General features: G+C 41.9%; 1 protein-coding gene across 1 annotated transcript in view; it reads left to right on the plus strand.

Moving 5' to 3' along the window:
• The window catches only part of nrcama (neuronal cell adhesion molecule a), a gene marked incomplete at both ends in the record, with an annotated part of 28,381 nt that extends 17,303 nt beyond the window's left edge, over nucleotides 1-11,078 (plus strand). The window contains 10 exons of the mRNA XM_083632046.1: nucleotides 599-721; nucleotides 1,091-1,267; nucleotides 1,894-1,926; nucleotides 3,293-3,358; nucleotides 4,804-4,926; nucleotides 5,468-5,623; nucleotides 6,120-6,251; nucleotides 8,019-8,097; nucleotides 9,083-9,094; nucleotides 10,844-11,078. Of these exons, the coding sequence (XP_083488172.1) occupies nucleotides 599-721; nucleotides 1,091-1,267; nucleotides 1,894-1,926; nucleotides 3,293-3,358; nucleotides 4,804-4,926; nucleotides 5,468-5,623; nucleotides 6,120-6,251; nucleotides 8,019-8,097; nucleotides 9,083-9,094; nucleotides 10,844-11,078 (1,136 nt within the window). The remainder of the gene's footprint in view (nucleotides 1-598; nucleotides 722-1,090; nucleotides 1,268-1,893; nucleotides 1,927-3,292; nucleotides 3,359-4,803; nucleotides 4,927-5,467; nucleotides 5,624-6,119; nucleotides 6,252-8,018; nucleotides 8,098-9,082; nucleotides 9,095-10,843) is intronic.
• Nucleotides 11,079-13,407: the final 2,329 nt, after the last annotated feature.

The following is a 13,407-nucleotide window of genomic DNA, read 5'->3' on the forward strand; positions in this document are numbered from 1 at the left end:
ACAGCAACCATTAGATGTGGTAAAGCAGGTTTAACAAATAACATTAATGAGGGCCGTGGCACTGTAACACCTAAATGGAATGGAACCATCATTAATGGCATTGGTTAAACCTGCTTTACTTACTGCTTTACCATCTCAAAATGGTTGCTGTGAAAAGGGTCTATTGGAACATTTAACCTTACAGGAAGACTCAACAATCAGTCAAAATGCATACTTTTTAGTTTGCTGATTTGCCTACCTAGGACAAAATGCAGTAGTCTTGTGTAGCAATAACTTGAATGCAAGTAATGCAGTAACTTGAAGTTATTTGGATTAGTAATTGTAATATAATTACTTTTTGGGAAAAGGTAATCCCTTATATTATTAGGTACTGGGAAGGTAATACAATTACAGTAATGCCTTACTATACTTTAGTTCATAACACTGGTTAGTAATCATGTCCATGCTCCACAAAGCTGAGAATGTATTCATGCATGTATTCCACACAACCTGAATGAATGCAGTGATACAACTTTGATATGGACAGTGATATACAGCATGGTCCTGTTTGTGATGTCCAGATCGTGACTGTGGTTCTGATTGGTCTGTTTGTCTACAGTTCCAGGCCCTCCTTCCTTCCTGCACATCATCAACCCTAACATGGACTCTCTCACTCTGGAATGGGGCCCACCGCTCAACAACAACGGACGCCTCACCAGCTACACGCTCCAATACCAACCAGGTAGACGTGCCAACGGCCCGACACTCTGCTCCATCAGCATTCAACAGCATTAGTGTGCACAGTGCTTTTGTACACTTGAAGCTTGCTAGTGTATCTAAATGTGTTTGCTACTGACCCACTTCCAAAATGGCTGGCAAGTCATCATTATGGCAATGGCTCAATATTCCAGCACCAAAGGATGTCAGTACCATACCATACTCACTCCAGGTGCAGTATACTTTGTGCATTGGAAAAACACTGTTTACTAACTTCAAACTTCAACCTCTCCCTTTCTTCCTCTCCTCATTCCTTTATTTCTCTAATTTCACTCCTTTTTTTTTACCTCCTTTGGCTTTTCCATCCTTTCTCTCATTGTTCCTTTCTCCGCAGTCAACAGCACCAATGAGCTGGGACCCATCGAGATCAAGACCTTCCTAGCCAATGAGACCTCCTTCACCCTGGCCAACCTCAAGTCCAGCACACTCTACAAGTTTTACGTCAACGCTCAGACAATCAAGGGCTCTGGTCCCGTCATCACTGAGGAGGCCTTCACAGTCATGGACACGAGTAAGTTCTGTGTTATGTATTACATTTTAGGCATTTTAGTTGACACTCTTAAGGGTGATTTCTGGTCCCACGTCAAACCTGTGGCGTAACTCAGGGCACCCCAACACTACAAGAACTGGGATTGGCTTTGTATTTCTTTGTATTTCCTCCTACTTGTATCTGTTTGATGTCCACTGATAGTGAAGACAACGGAGCAGATCAAAGATCAAGGGAATCTACACACTATGTTCTGTTACTACTTCCATGTTAACAAAGCATGCCACTGCCATCTAGTGTTTTGATGGTCTACGCGCACACTCACTGACACAGAACCATAAATGCTCACACCACCAATAGCTATGGCAGCAATTTGATGCAGAAGTATAATTTACCCTTTATTCAGAGCGAATTACAAGTGCAGCAGCTTAATAAGGTTAAATCCCTGTATCACTAACATCTTATTGCACGGATCAGAGTCACAGCACCCTGACAACAGATGTAAAATATTCCAGTGAATGGTAATGTCGTCTAGGTTGAAAGGAGGAATGTGAGTGTGCAACCAAGCCAAAAAGTACAAGCGCTGCATAAGGTCCCTCACTCAACCTCTTACACTCCCTCTATCTCTTTCTCTTCTTCTCTCTCTGAAGTTCGTATTCAGCCCACTGTAGAGGAGGGCAAAGGTAACCCAATTCTGCCACTGGAAGTACAGTACCTGCATGTTATGCATATCATCAGATATAACAGACAGAGCCCCCCTTCAAAGATAGTCTTTAGTTTGATCTCTGCATGTCCTTGACCATTACCAGGTTATCGTGTCTAAAAGCTCCTGCTGTGAACAAATAGGCTTTATGTGACATACTTCCATGGCATCTGCAAGCAACCTTGCTTGTGTCCTATTCTGAAGGAATAGGTTTCTCCTCTTGTACAGTACAGGTCATACTGGATTCCACCTACAGTACAATGTACTGTGTGACCTGTGTGTACTGAAATTAGTTGTGCATTTCATGCTTTCAATCTTTGCTGCTTTTATTCACCCTCTTCAAATTAACTTGCTTACAAACAGCCTGTCGCATGATGCTTTGTTTTATCCTTTTGCATGCTTTGGTTCCAGTCCAGTAGGCTACTACTGTACTTAGTGTACTAACACATCTGATATATCTGTTCATGCTCTAAACTCATGACTCGTGTGTTTGTGGTAGGCTACTAACACATCTGATATATCTGTTCATGCTTTAAACTCATGACTCGTGTGTTTGTGGTAGGCTACTAACACATCTGATATATCTGTTCATGCTATAACTGATGACTCGTGTGTTTGTGGTAGGCTACTAACACATCTGATATATCTGTTCATGCTATAAACTGATGGCTCGTGTGTTTGTGTAAGCTATAATTTGGCTGGAACCAAATATTGCACACGCCACAGCGCTGCGATTCAGAGTTGGCCTGACTTAAAGTCACACTGAAGTGAAAAATCTTGCTCATTTCATCACCATTTGACAATTTATGTCTAAAAATAATAGTAATAAAAAAAACATCATATTATGTCAAAATCTCATTACTTTTACAGTACATCCTGGAAAACAGAAAACCTTAAGTAGTGATGTCATTGTGTACCAGGCGGGGTAAATAAAAACTTCCAACCAATAAAAGATCACAGATTCTTGAACAATCCTGATTCCTGTCCCTCCAATGATATGAAACTGCCTTTCTTTCACTAACTGATTTCCCATTGGTTTAGAGTTTTGAATGATCCCTCCCTGCATTATGTTGCACAGTTTCATTGTGACATTAAGCCATGTGCATTCGTTCTTCATATAAGACAGGAGAATGCAAGGAAGAGCTATTTGTGTTTGCACTGCACAGGTGTTTAACTCAACTCTGAATCTCAGCTAAAGTGCTAAAGGACCAGGTCTGAGACTGCACAATTTTAATTCTGCATGCTGTTAGCAACTTTCTCCACAAAACAGTGGCTCTGCAGTCTATATGTTGTTGTTTGTTGTGGTGTGTATGTGTGTTGTCTCACTCTTCTTCGTGTTCTTTCAGGCCCCACAGAGCCCCCTCACCCAACCTCCCCCATCACTCAGTCTCCGCGTCCCCCGTTTCACAAGGGTATAAGCACTCCCTGTGTCCCCAATACCTCCCCAACTCTCTCCCTGTGTCCCCACTACCTCCCCAACTCTCTACACAGGACCTCTACACTGCAAAAAAAACATCTTCTAAGTCTTTTAATCTAGTGCAGAGGTTTTCAAAGTGGGAGGCGGGCCTCCCCAGGGGGCCTCCAAACCGTTTCAGGGGAGGCTCAGTGAATGGAAGTGAAAAAATATTGCATTGGTTATCAAAAGGAGATCACATAGGTTAGGTTGGTTAAAAAGATAGTTCAGAGATGCAGTAGTTTTGGAGAATTTTACAGATTTTTCCACTTTACCAGAGTTAGAAACTAATAAATGCCTTCAGACAGACCTTTTTCATGTAATAGTAGTAGGTGTAGTCTGAAGTCAAACAGCAGTATCAGACTATCATGTCTCAATTGTTCATCAAATAGCATAAACATGATGCTGCATACATAAATTTAGCGAACTACACAAGTAAACTAAGAGTGGCTGGCTGGCTTTTTCCCAGCTTTGTCTGAGGCGAGGTCCACAGTCTCAGACTTTGAAAAACCCCTGATCTAGTGCAAGCAGAAGTCTTAAAAATTTAGTTTTCTGAAAACAAAAGAAAATTTTAAATATATATATATATATATATATATAAAAAAATATAAATACTATCAGATGCTTCCAGTGCATCTCAGGAATTGACTTTAATCAGGTGATGTTATCTTGACTGTAATTAAGTTATTTCAAGATATTGCCGCTTGTTTCAAACAAATTCTGGAAACATATTGATTTCAATTGGATACAAATACATTGCCCTCATCCAAATGACAGATTTTTTTCACTTGTTTTAAGAAGACTACTATTTTAGATTAAAGAACTTATTAAGATGGAAATTTTTTCAGTAACTATGTAACTCACCTGCTTTTTCTGTGTGGTGGCAGGTTCTAACACCGTACTGAATGTCCTTGTGTTATGAAACTTTGGGGGGGGGGGGTGTTACCTGTTTGCTGCCCTGATCAGGTGTATCAATTATCAAACCAAAAAAAATAACAATTACAGATCTTCAATGGAGGATCTGATGGGGTTATTTTATTATAAAGAGATTATGATTAATTTCCCTGATAGTAGTAGTAGATGTTTAGAAATCTACCTTGTTCTACCTACTGCGTTTATTGCTACTTTAATGATACCATTGTGAAGACATTCGTTTCTAGTAATTTAGATTTTTTTGTTATTATCTTTACTTCTTAGACTTTGTTTACTGGCTACTACTCTTATTGTTGCTCAGCAGCTGAAACCTATCTGAAGGGTTTCTATACTGAGATATCCACCAGCTTCTCTGAAGATAGGATCAACCTGTATTTGTGAACATGAAATTCAGAGACATTTCAGACAAATTCAGACATTTTATTATAGAGAGTTTTGGAATAAACCCTTATGTGTCTCTTGTGTGCCCAGTGCGTCCCATAGGCCCGGTATTCGGCACGGTTAACACTTCTGTATCGGAGGACGGTGCTGTGATCAGTTGGGAATACTATGGACACCATAAGAATGTATTTGTGGAATATATTGTAGAAAACAGTAAGGCTTTACCTTATATTTGCAGACAGTCACCTCAAAACATCAACGCATGCTTGATTTGCTGTATGTATCATTGTTCTATTGGTATATCACTACTGTTAAATAACAATTAACAACATCATTGAAATGATTTGGTAATCATTATGTAATGATCAGTAATTAAATTAGTTTATTATGACCTACAGTATATAAGTGTATTCACCTTATGTAGCCCCGTCCACTTGACCCATTGTGTCACGACTTCCTGTTCAAAACGCCGGCTGTTTCACCTGGTCAAACCTAGTTTGACTCACATATGACTAGGTTTATGAGTCACAGGAAGTGTAAACACAATTGGAACTTCCGATTGTGTTTACACTTCCTGTTAGTCTCTCAAGCCAGACTGTCTCTTCTACATAAGGTGAATACAGTAACACTAAATATTCACCATTGCAACCCACAAAACCAGTTATCATTCAATATCATCTACCAAAGAATTATTTTTCACAAAACTTTCTTTCCCCCGTATCTCATTCATCTCCTTCCACAACCCCATTTCTAGGTAAAGAGGACTGGAAAAAGGAGTTGGTAAACGGTACGCACTCGTATATGATAAGGGGTTTAAAGCCGGGCACGTCCTATAGGGTTCGTGTGGTAGCTAGAGACCAGGCTGACTCGACGGTCCACAGCACAGAAGAGGTGTTGGTTACGGTGCCAGGTGAGGCGGCATGCCTCAGGATAGATGGTCCATGTAGTTTTCTTTCTTTCTTTTTTGCCTGTGTCATCTCCCCATCATCCATACTTCTCTCCCATTATCAGAACTACAACATTCAGAGGCTGCAGTTGCCATCAGTTGGTCTGATGCATGTCATATAAAAAGTCATTTCTAAGAGTTCCATTCATTTACACTAGATTGTATTTATTTTCTTATGTTTTGTTATTGTACAGTGCTCAGGGAGCCATTGCATGTTAATCCATATTTTAAATGTTCAAAAGTTGCTGTCTTTAACTTCACGGTTTCTTTAGTTTTCACCCTCAGTGTTGCACAGCATGAAGAAAATGAAGGATTCCATCATTTAACAGCTTGAAATTAGATTTTCACTCACATTTTTTGCTTGTTCTCCCTCTATCTCCTTGTCTTTCTCTGTCTGTCCATTTTCACATCTCACTGACTCTCTCTGTCTCTCTCCCCATCTCTCACGCTCTCTCTCCAGCTGTAGCCAGTCGGCAGGTGGACATTGCCACCCAGGGTTGGTTTATTGGCCTGATGTGTGCCATTGCTCTCCTCATCCTGGTCCTTCTCATAGTGTGCTTCATCAAGAGGAACAAGGGCGGAAAATACCCAGGTGACACACAGATGTGGCTTTGACTTACAACTGAACATTTAGACCACTTTGTAGAAAATACATGTAAATATTATCGTGGATCACCATTCAGCCTAATCTACAGTATATCGCCCAGCCCTAGAGGAAGTAGGCTATTAGCTCACCCAGGTAAACATATGGATGTTGTGCAGAACGTTGTTGGTTCAATCCTTGCATCAGACTTTGGCTTCAGAAATGTTCACAATTAAGCTGGTGATTGTAAGGTACCACCAGTATCATCACTAGATTGAACACTGATAGAAATAAGCTGATGAAGGAGACTGGTCAAAGACCCTACAGTAACTCTAGCTCAGTGAGATAAACAGCTTTTTGTCGTGTAGGTGTTTGCTGGTTCAAACCCCAGCTCTCTCGCTCCTTACGTTTCCATGTTGTTTTATAGTAAAAATCATATGCCAAATTGCAAACTGAGAAACCGCTCAGGAGGATGAGCAGCTGTTTCTCCCTGACTCCGATTGTTGGTTCGATCCCCAATAGAGGTGAAATGTTGTTACTGAAACCGGCCTGCCATGTTTTTAACATGACTGGAAACACACCGACTCACACAGATTAACCCAGCGCCTCCTCCAGGCAGATATGCAGTGTGGACACACTGCGAAGTGATCCAGAGCAACAGACAAGGTGGCTGTCAGGACTGGCTGGAATTCATACTGGTTGCTACAGACAGGTCCCATACAGAGTCAAGACGTGTTTTATGAGCTCTTTCGACTTTATGCCCAGTGGCCCTAGGTCGTACCTCTGTTACAAAAAAACTCCTAACTACTTCCCATCAGTCAGTAAAACTTTGTCTGTCTGTGGTTTTCTCTATCATAATCCCCTGTTTATATCTCTGCAGAGGTCAGGGGGGAAAAGCTTTCAAAAATGCAAGCTTTTACGATCCCACAACCTCAAAATTGTGCTGGAGCTGTCTAAAGCTTTGAGCCACCAGGTCAAAGTGAGGAAGCTGTCTAAAGCTTTGTGCCACCAGGTCAAAGTGAGGAAGCTGTCTAAAGCTTTGTGCCACCAGGTCAAAGTGAGGAAGCTGTCTAAAGCTTTGTGCCACCAGGTCAAAGTGAGGAAGCTGTCTAAAGCTTTGTGCCACCAGGTCAAAGTGAGGAAGCTGTCCAAAGTTTGAGCCACCAGGTCAAAGTGAGGAAGCTGTCTAAAGCTTTGAGACACCAGATCAAAGTGAGGAAGCTGTCTAAAGCTTTGTGCCACCAGGTCAAAGTGAGGAAGCTGTCTAAAGCTTTGTGCCACCAGGTCAAAGTGAGGAAGATGGCATTCCTTTGAAGGTGGCTTTTCACTTTTTACATGGGGTCTAGATTTTCAAAATATATACGAGTACTTTTGAACTGACAACCTCAAATAGAGTCATTCAGCTCAATAAGCTTGATGTTAAATAGGACTTGAGCAGTTGAGGGGGGAAATTAAAAACACATTTCTGAAACATTTTACGTAATGCATAATTGTCAATAATTCCTCCAAACCTGGAAAAAGTTCAACTTCAACACTTAAAAAAGATTTGATAAATTCATGCTTTTTGGTGACTCATTTGGGTCGTTATTGCCCCTGTTTTGTTTTTTTTCCCTTCAAAAACTAACAAATTGTGTATAAAAAATGAAAATTCAAACCTTCTCGTAGAGCTAAACCAAATACAGACAAGGTAGTCCTTACTTTATTGTCCCATACAGCATTGAACACAGTCATGACTTCTTGGAAAACAGTGCAGTCACAGTTATCTATCATTTACAGTGAAAGAGAAAGAGGAGGCTCACCAAGACCCTGAGATCCAGCCCATGAAGGAGGACGATGGGACGTTTGGAGAATACAGGTGAGAGACAAAAGCTACATTCTTTAGACAGAAAACTGGAGCACCGTTTCTAACCATGGACTTTGAAAAATGTCTGTGACTTATAAGAAAGGGAAAAAATATTTCTTCTTTTTGTTGATAGATCTTCACACCTTTTGAAATAATAGGAACAAAAGCAAAATTTCTTGATGTGGAAATCCCAAGTAATAATTGTAACTAGTCCAAACAAAGCCTGTGACATTCAAAATAGCTGCTCAACAAATGTAGCATTTGAAAAGAAGGATTTTAAGTTGTCAGCACTAAATGGAGATGAGACCAGTGTCTAAGGCTCTTATGTTATCACTCCTTGTGTCCGTACGTAGAGCATTTGACCAGGCTGCAGAGACTCTCTACCCACCTGGCTCCATTACCAAACTCTCTCTAGAGGCAAGACCAAATCCACAACACTCCTCTGTATTGACCCTTATAATGACCGACTCACCAGCAAACTGATCATCTAATCATCTAAAAATGCTTTCTACAATGCAAAATATTAGGATTTTAATAAGCTGCTTCATCTCATGTTGAGTCACAAAATGTAATGATTCTCAAAAGAAGTGAAAACATCTGCCATTGGCGTGAGATGATTTTACTTATTTCACTGCAGTTTCACTTTTGTCACGAATGTTCCTCAATGGATTTTCAGACTCCGTTGAAATTCCATGAAGATGTCTGTTTTTATACTGTATTCAATGGAATATCATTGTTTCCATCATGCATGCTTTCTCTTGTGAAATAGTGAATTCATTGTCTGTGTCAAAGCTATACATGCCACTATTTTTGCTGCTTTGTTGATGTATCTGTATCACACAATATTACATGTTATATCTGTGTGTTGTGCCATTGTTATATTTTCAAAGGCTGCCTGCCTAGGAAAAGCGCACAAAAGAATAGCAGCTCATTGTGGCTCATCAATTGCTTTTCATGTGTCCTTCCATTTTTATCTTTGTTTTTTGGGGGGCTTTAGGTCCATGGAAAGGTAAGAAGGGATGTGCTATACCAGCATGCAATTCCACACACAACCTATGAAACCTCCCAGCTATAGGTTTGTGTGTACTATCTCCTCAAGTGAAGCTAAGGCAAGAGAGGCATTGTTGACAAAGCACACCAACTGATCCATCATACTCATCGATCATCACGTCAACGCCCTAACAACAACAATGACTACTTTAACACTCAAATTCACTGCTTCTACTTCTACTGCAATACACTCTGGCTTCCTTCATTTTGCATTATCCCCCCCCCCCCCTTTTGAGTATGTAAATTAATGCAATGAGCTTGAAAATTCATTTGAAATGTATTACTGTATCCTGATATCAAAGCTTGCATACTATGGAATTATGAAAAGTATGGAAAGTTATTAGACCAAAGGGACAAACAGGTCAGAGATAAACAGTGTTACTGGATTTATATAGTTTTACTTTGGAGCACAACAGCCTTCGAAATGAGACTGAAAACACCTGCATTTTTGATGAATGCATGTAAATTGAAAGCATATTGTCTGAGCTCATTTCAGAAATTGCATTATAATGTGGGTATACTGTAGTATGACAATGGACTGAGCAGCACGCGTTTGAGAAATCCTCTTTAGCAGCAGTCACCAACCCTTGATCTTTGGAGCATCTGGGCTTACACCTCCCCAGCACTAACACACCACACTATAGATCTAGCTGAGCCGCTCCACTGCACAAATTCAACACTGTACAAGATAGTGGTCCTGCTATGGTGGTGGTACAGTATCAGTCGTGGTTTTCCACGGGAATATCGAGAAGTTGTGTTCATGCTCTAACCCAGCGATGGGCAACTTTGATGGATGGGTCAGATTGTGACCGTGCACTTCCACCAGCAGGATACTGTAACTTAAATGAACCAATTATAGCTACTAATTGATGAAAAGAATGAAATTTCTACCAACATTTCTATTTTTCATATTCAAATATACATTTAGTATCTGTAAAGGGGAGACTCGTGGGTACCCATAGAACCCATTCTCATTCAGATATCTTGACGTGAGAGGTCAAGGGACCACTTTGAAAATTGGCCATGCCAGTTTTTGCCTCGTCAAAATGTAGCCTAACTTTGGAGGAGTATTTAGCCCCCCTAACCCTAACCCTACCTTCCCAACAAGCTAGCATGACATGTTTGGTGCCAATGGATGCCTTAGGTCTTCTAGTTTCATGTGATAGCAGAAACGTCACTGGCTTAAAGCTAAGCCTGCTACAGCCATTTGATTTGTATCATTATGAAATCGGGAGATTAACGGGAGAAACTACCTATCAAAAATAGGAAGGAAAAAAAAATTTTTTTTTTTTTTATTAACTCGGGGGCCACACTGAGTGACCATCCCTGCTTTAAACAGTATCAATATGAAGTCACTGCCAACACCCATTGGAAATAGAGCTATGGTGGTCTTACCCAAACTAAAGTGTTTACAAAGCACAATGAAACATGAATGAACATACATACTGTGCCAGTATGTTTATGAAAAGAACATACACACTGTGGCAGTATGTTTATGAAAAGAACATACGCACTGTGGCCGTATGTTTATGTGTGATGGTACACTTGTGCAGTGGAAAAGCCAGGTTACATTTATATTTAATGCTAAAATAAGAGCCCGCCCCCTGTTTGGCCACCGGGGTTTCTGACCACTGCTGAAGCAATTGGACAGCAATTGGACAAATGATTTCCCCTTCTCAGTAAACTCTCTCTCTCCTCCCCGCCACAGTGACACGGAGGACCACAAGCCGCTGAAGGGCAGCCGGACGCCGTCCAACGGGACGGTGCGGCGCGACGAGAGCGACGACAGCCTGGTGGACTACGGGGAGGGCGGGGACGGACAGTTCAACGAGGACGGCTCCTTCATCGGCCAGTACAGCGGCAAGAAAGAGAAAGATACGCACGAAGGCAACGAGAGCTCTGAGGCGCCATCGCCCGTCAATGCCATGAACTCCTTTGTCTAACGAAGGGGGAGGCCTGCTATGGTCACTGTTGTCACCCTGGCAATTGTAACTGTGGGGACCGTCCCTGTGGTGACAGTTGCTGTGGTGACAGTCACCATGGACCCCCGTTTCACCATGGTGGCCGTCACTCCGGTGGCCATCGCCATGGCGGCTGTAACCGTAGCATCCATCACCTTGGCCACCTGTCACCAAGACTGCTGACACGCCCTCATCTCCACACCCGCTGCCCTGACCCCTCTTGCCCCGTCACACTGTGACCTCCTCTGATCATCACACACACGCTCAACTCCACGTGACAAAGACCCACATGACGTCCCCCATGACCATTTAAAGAAGAGGCGGAACGAGGGATGTAAAGACTTTCAGAAAGAGAGGGCGGGGAAAGCAATATGGAAAAGCAGGAGGAATGTACCAGGAGGTGTTCCACTCGGACTGCTCCGCACAGAGCAGGAGTGGCCGTGTGTGTGTGCATTAGTGCCATTTGCTCTCCTTTGCAAACATATATAGTAAACGTGATATATCCAAATATATATTTTATCATAACACATGACCCTCAGGCAGGCAGATTACACATCAGATTACACACCGCCACTCGTTCATCAAAATCTGCATGGAGTAAATCATGATTCTAGTTGCAACTCGTGTCAAGTGTTGCAGAGGTGAGCTGCGTGTTGAGACTGTGTATGTGGTGCACGCCTTCTAGCGACTGGTTATGCCTTTTTTCTTTTTTTTTTCATTTCAAATCGTCAAAAGTGTTATATGGCGTATTATAGAGGAAAAATGGCAGCGATGTCTTTGTGGACATTGCTATGCAACGTGTGACTCGAAGTAGAAGCTAGCATAAGATGTCTTTTTGAAGACAGACGAGCTATTTGTATATATACTGTATACTGTCATAGAAGAGGAAAGCTATATTGACTACTGGAGGTCAGGGATGTGCATTTATACATATTGGATCCCTGGTGGAAAACACTTTGAACTAAATGTTCTGTCACTCCTTACCACACCAGCGAGCCACAACTCACACACTACTTTTATTTAGGATTGGCCTGTGTTAAAGCCTGTGTTAAGCCTCACAACTCACACACTATTTGAGGATTGGCCTGTGTTAAAGCCTGTGTTAAGCCTGTGTTAAGCCTGTGTTAAGCCTCAACTTTTCTCAAGCTTGCCAAGTTTCCCCATGATCCGTTTGTTTCTTTGCACCGAGCGTATGCTTCTTGCTACTGAGCACTAACTGAAGATCAGAATGGTCCGGTGTCATTGTCAAGTACTTCCACCCCAAATGCGTGGCCACTGTGCAAAGTCTTTCTGTAAGGTGATCAATGATCATGGTATTGTCTACTTGTTAACTGCTTCCAGCATCCAACTGACCGCTATCCAACATTGTTTCCAACAGCTTCCACTCATTATGCCTTTGCCTTGCGTGCTGAACAGAGTGAGAGAGACAGAAAGACGGAAGGGATGGAGAGAGAGAGAGATGTCGAGGAGTGAGTGAATGAGCCTGAACAGGGTAAATTGGTGCACATTGTAGTTCCCTGATATGTCTGTGTGGACATCCGACCGAGACCCTCTCAGCACGGTTTCTAGTGCCTTTGTAGAGAACAGTGACTTAGATCCATAGACTTACATCCCTCTTCAGTGCAGTTTTTATAGTCCACGGATGCATACACACTACACACTACCATCCCTCGTCCTCCTGATGACTGCCGATGCTATGGCGTATTCATGAACACTATATAAGCCTATGGAGGGTATGCACAGACGTCACTTTCCCACCGGAACACGCCCCCTCAATCAGGACTGAGTGGCAACACATTCAGCAGGTTCCTCCCTGAGCAGCAGGTGCCAGTTATCTAGGCTGATTACTGCATTCAAGCTCAGTCGTGCTGCCACTCAGTGGGCGTGACCCCGCAGTGACTTCTGCCTCTGTGACATCACGTGCATACCCTCTATATAAGACTAAGGATTTTGCTGATGCTTCGTAAACTTGTTTACAAGCACATGAAATATGTGGTCATGCAGCATGCTTGTAAACAGCTTGTGAAGCATCCATGTAGGTTCATTGAATTCATATACGCCTCTTTCATCGTCATTTAGGGTCCAGGGTTCCTACACATGGCTGTAAAGTCTGGGAAATGATGTTAAATTATTAAATGAATCGTTTGGGAATTGCAACAAAAGGCATCTAAGAGTGTAAGATGTAGTTGTTTGTAATAAACTTTTTTTTTTTTTTTTTTTTGCAGTTGTGCGCCGGCGGTCATTGTCATGTGACGAATAATCTTCAGCTATAGTATTATGGTCTCAGCTACAATCAGCTTACATCATATTG

The sequence above is a fragment of the Poromitra crassiceps genome (assembly GCF_964638095.1).
Source record: "Poromitra crassiceps genome assembly, chromosome: 2".
NCBI lineage: Eukaryota > Metazoa > Chordata > Actinopteri > Beryciformes > Melamphaidae > Poromitra > Poromitra crassiceps.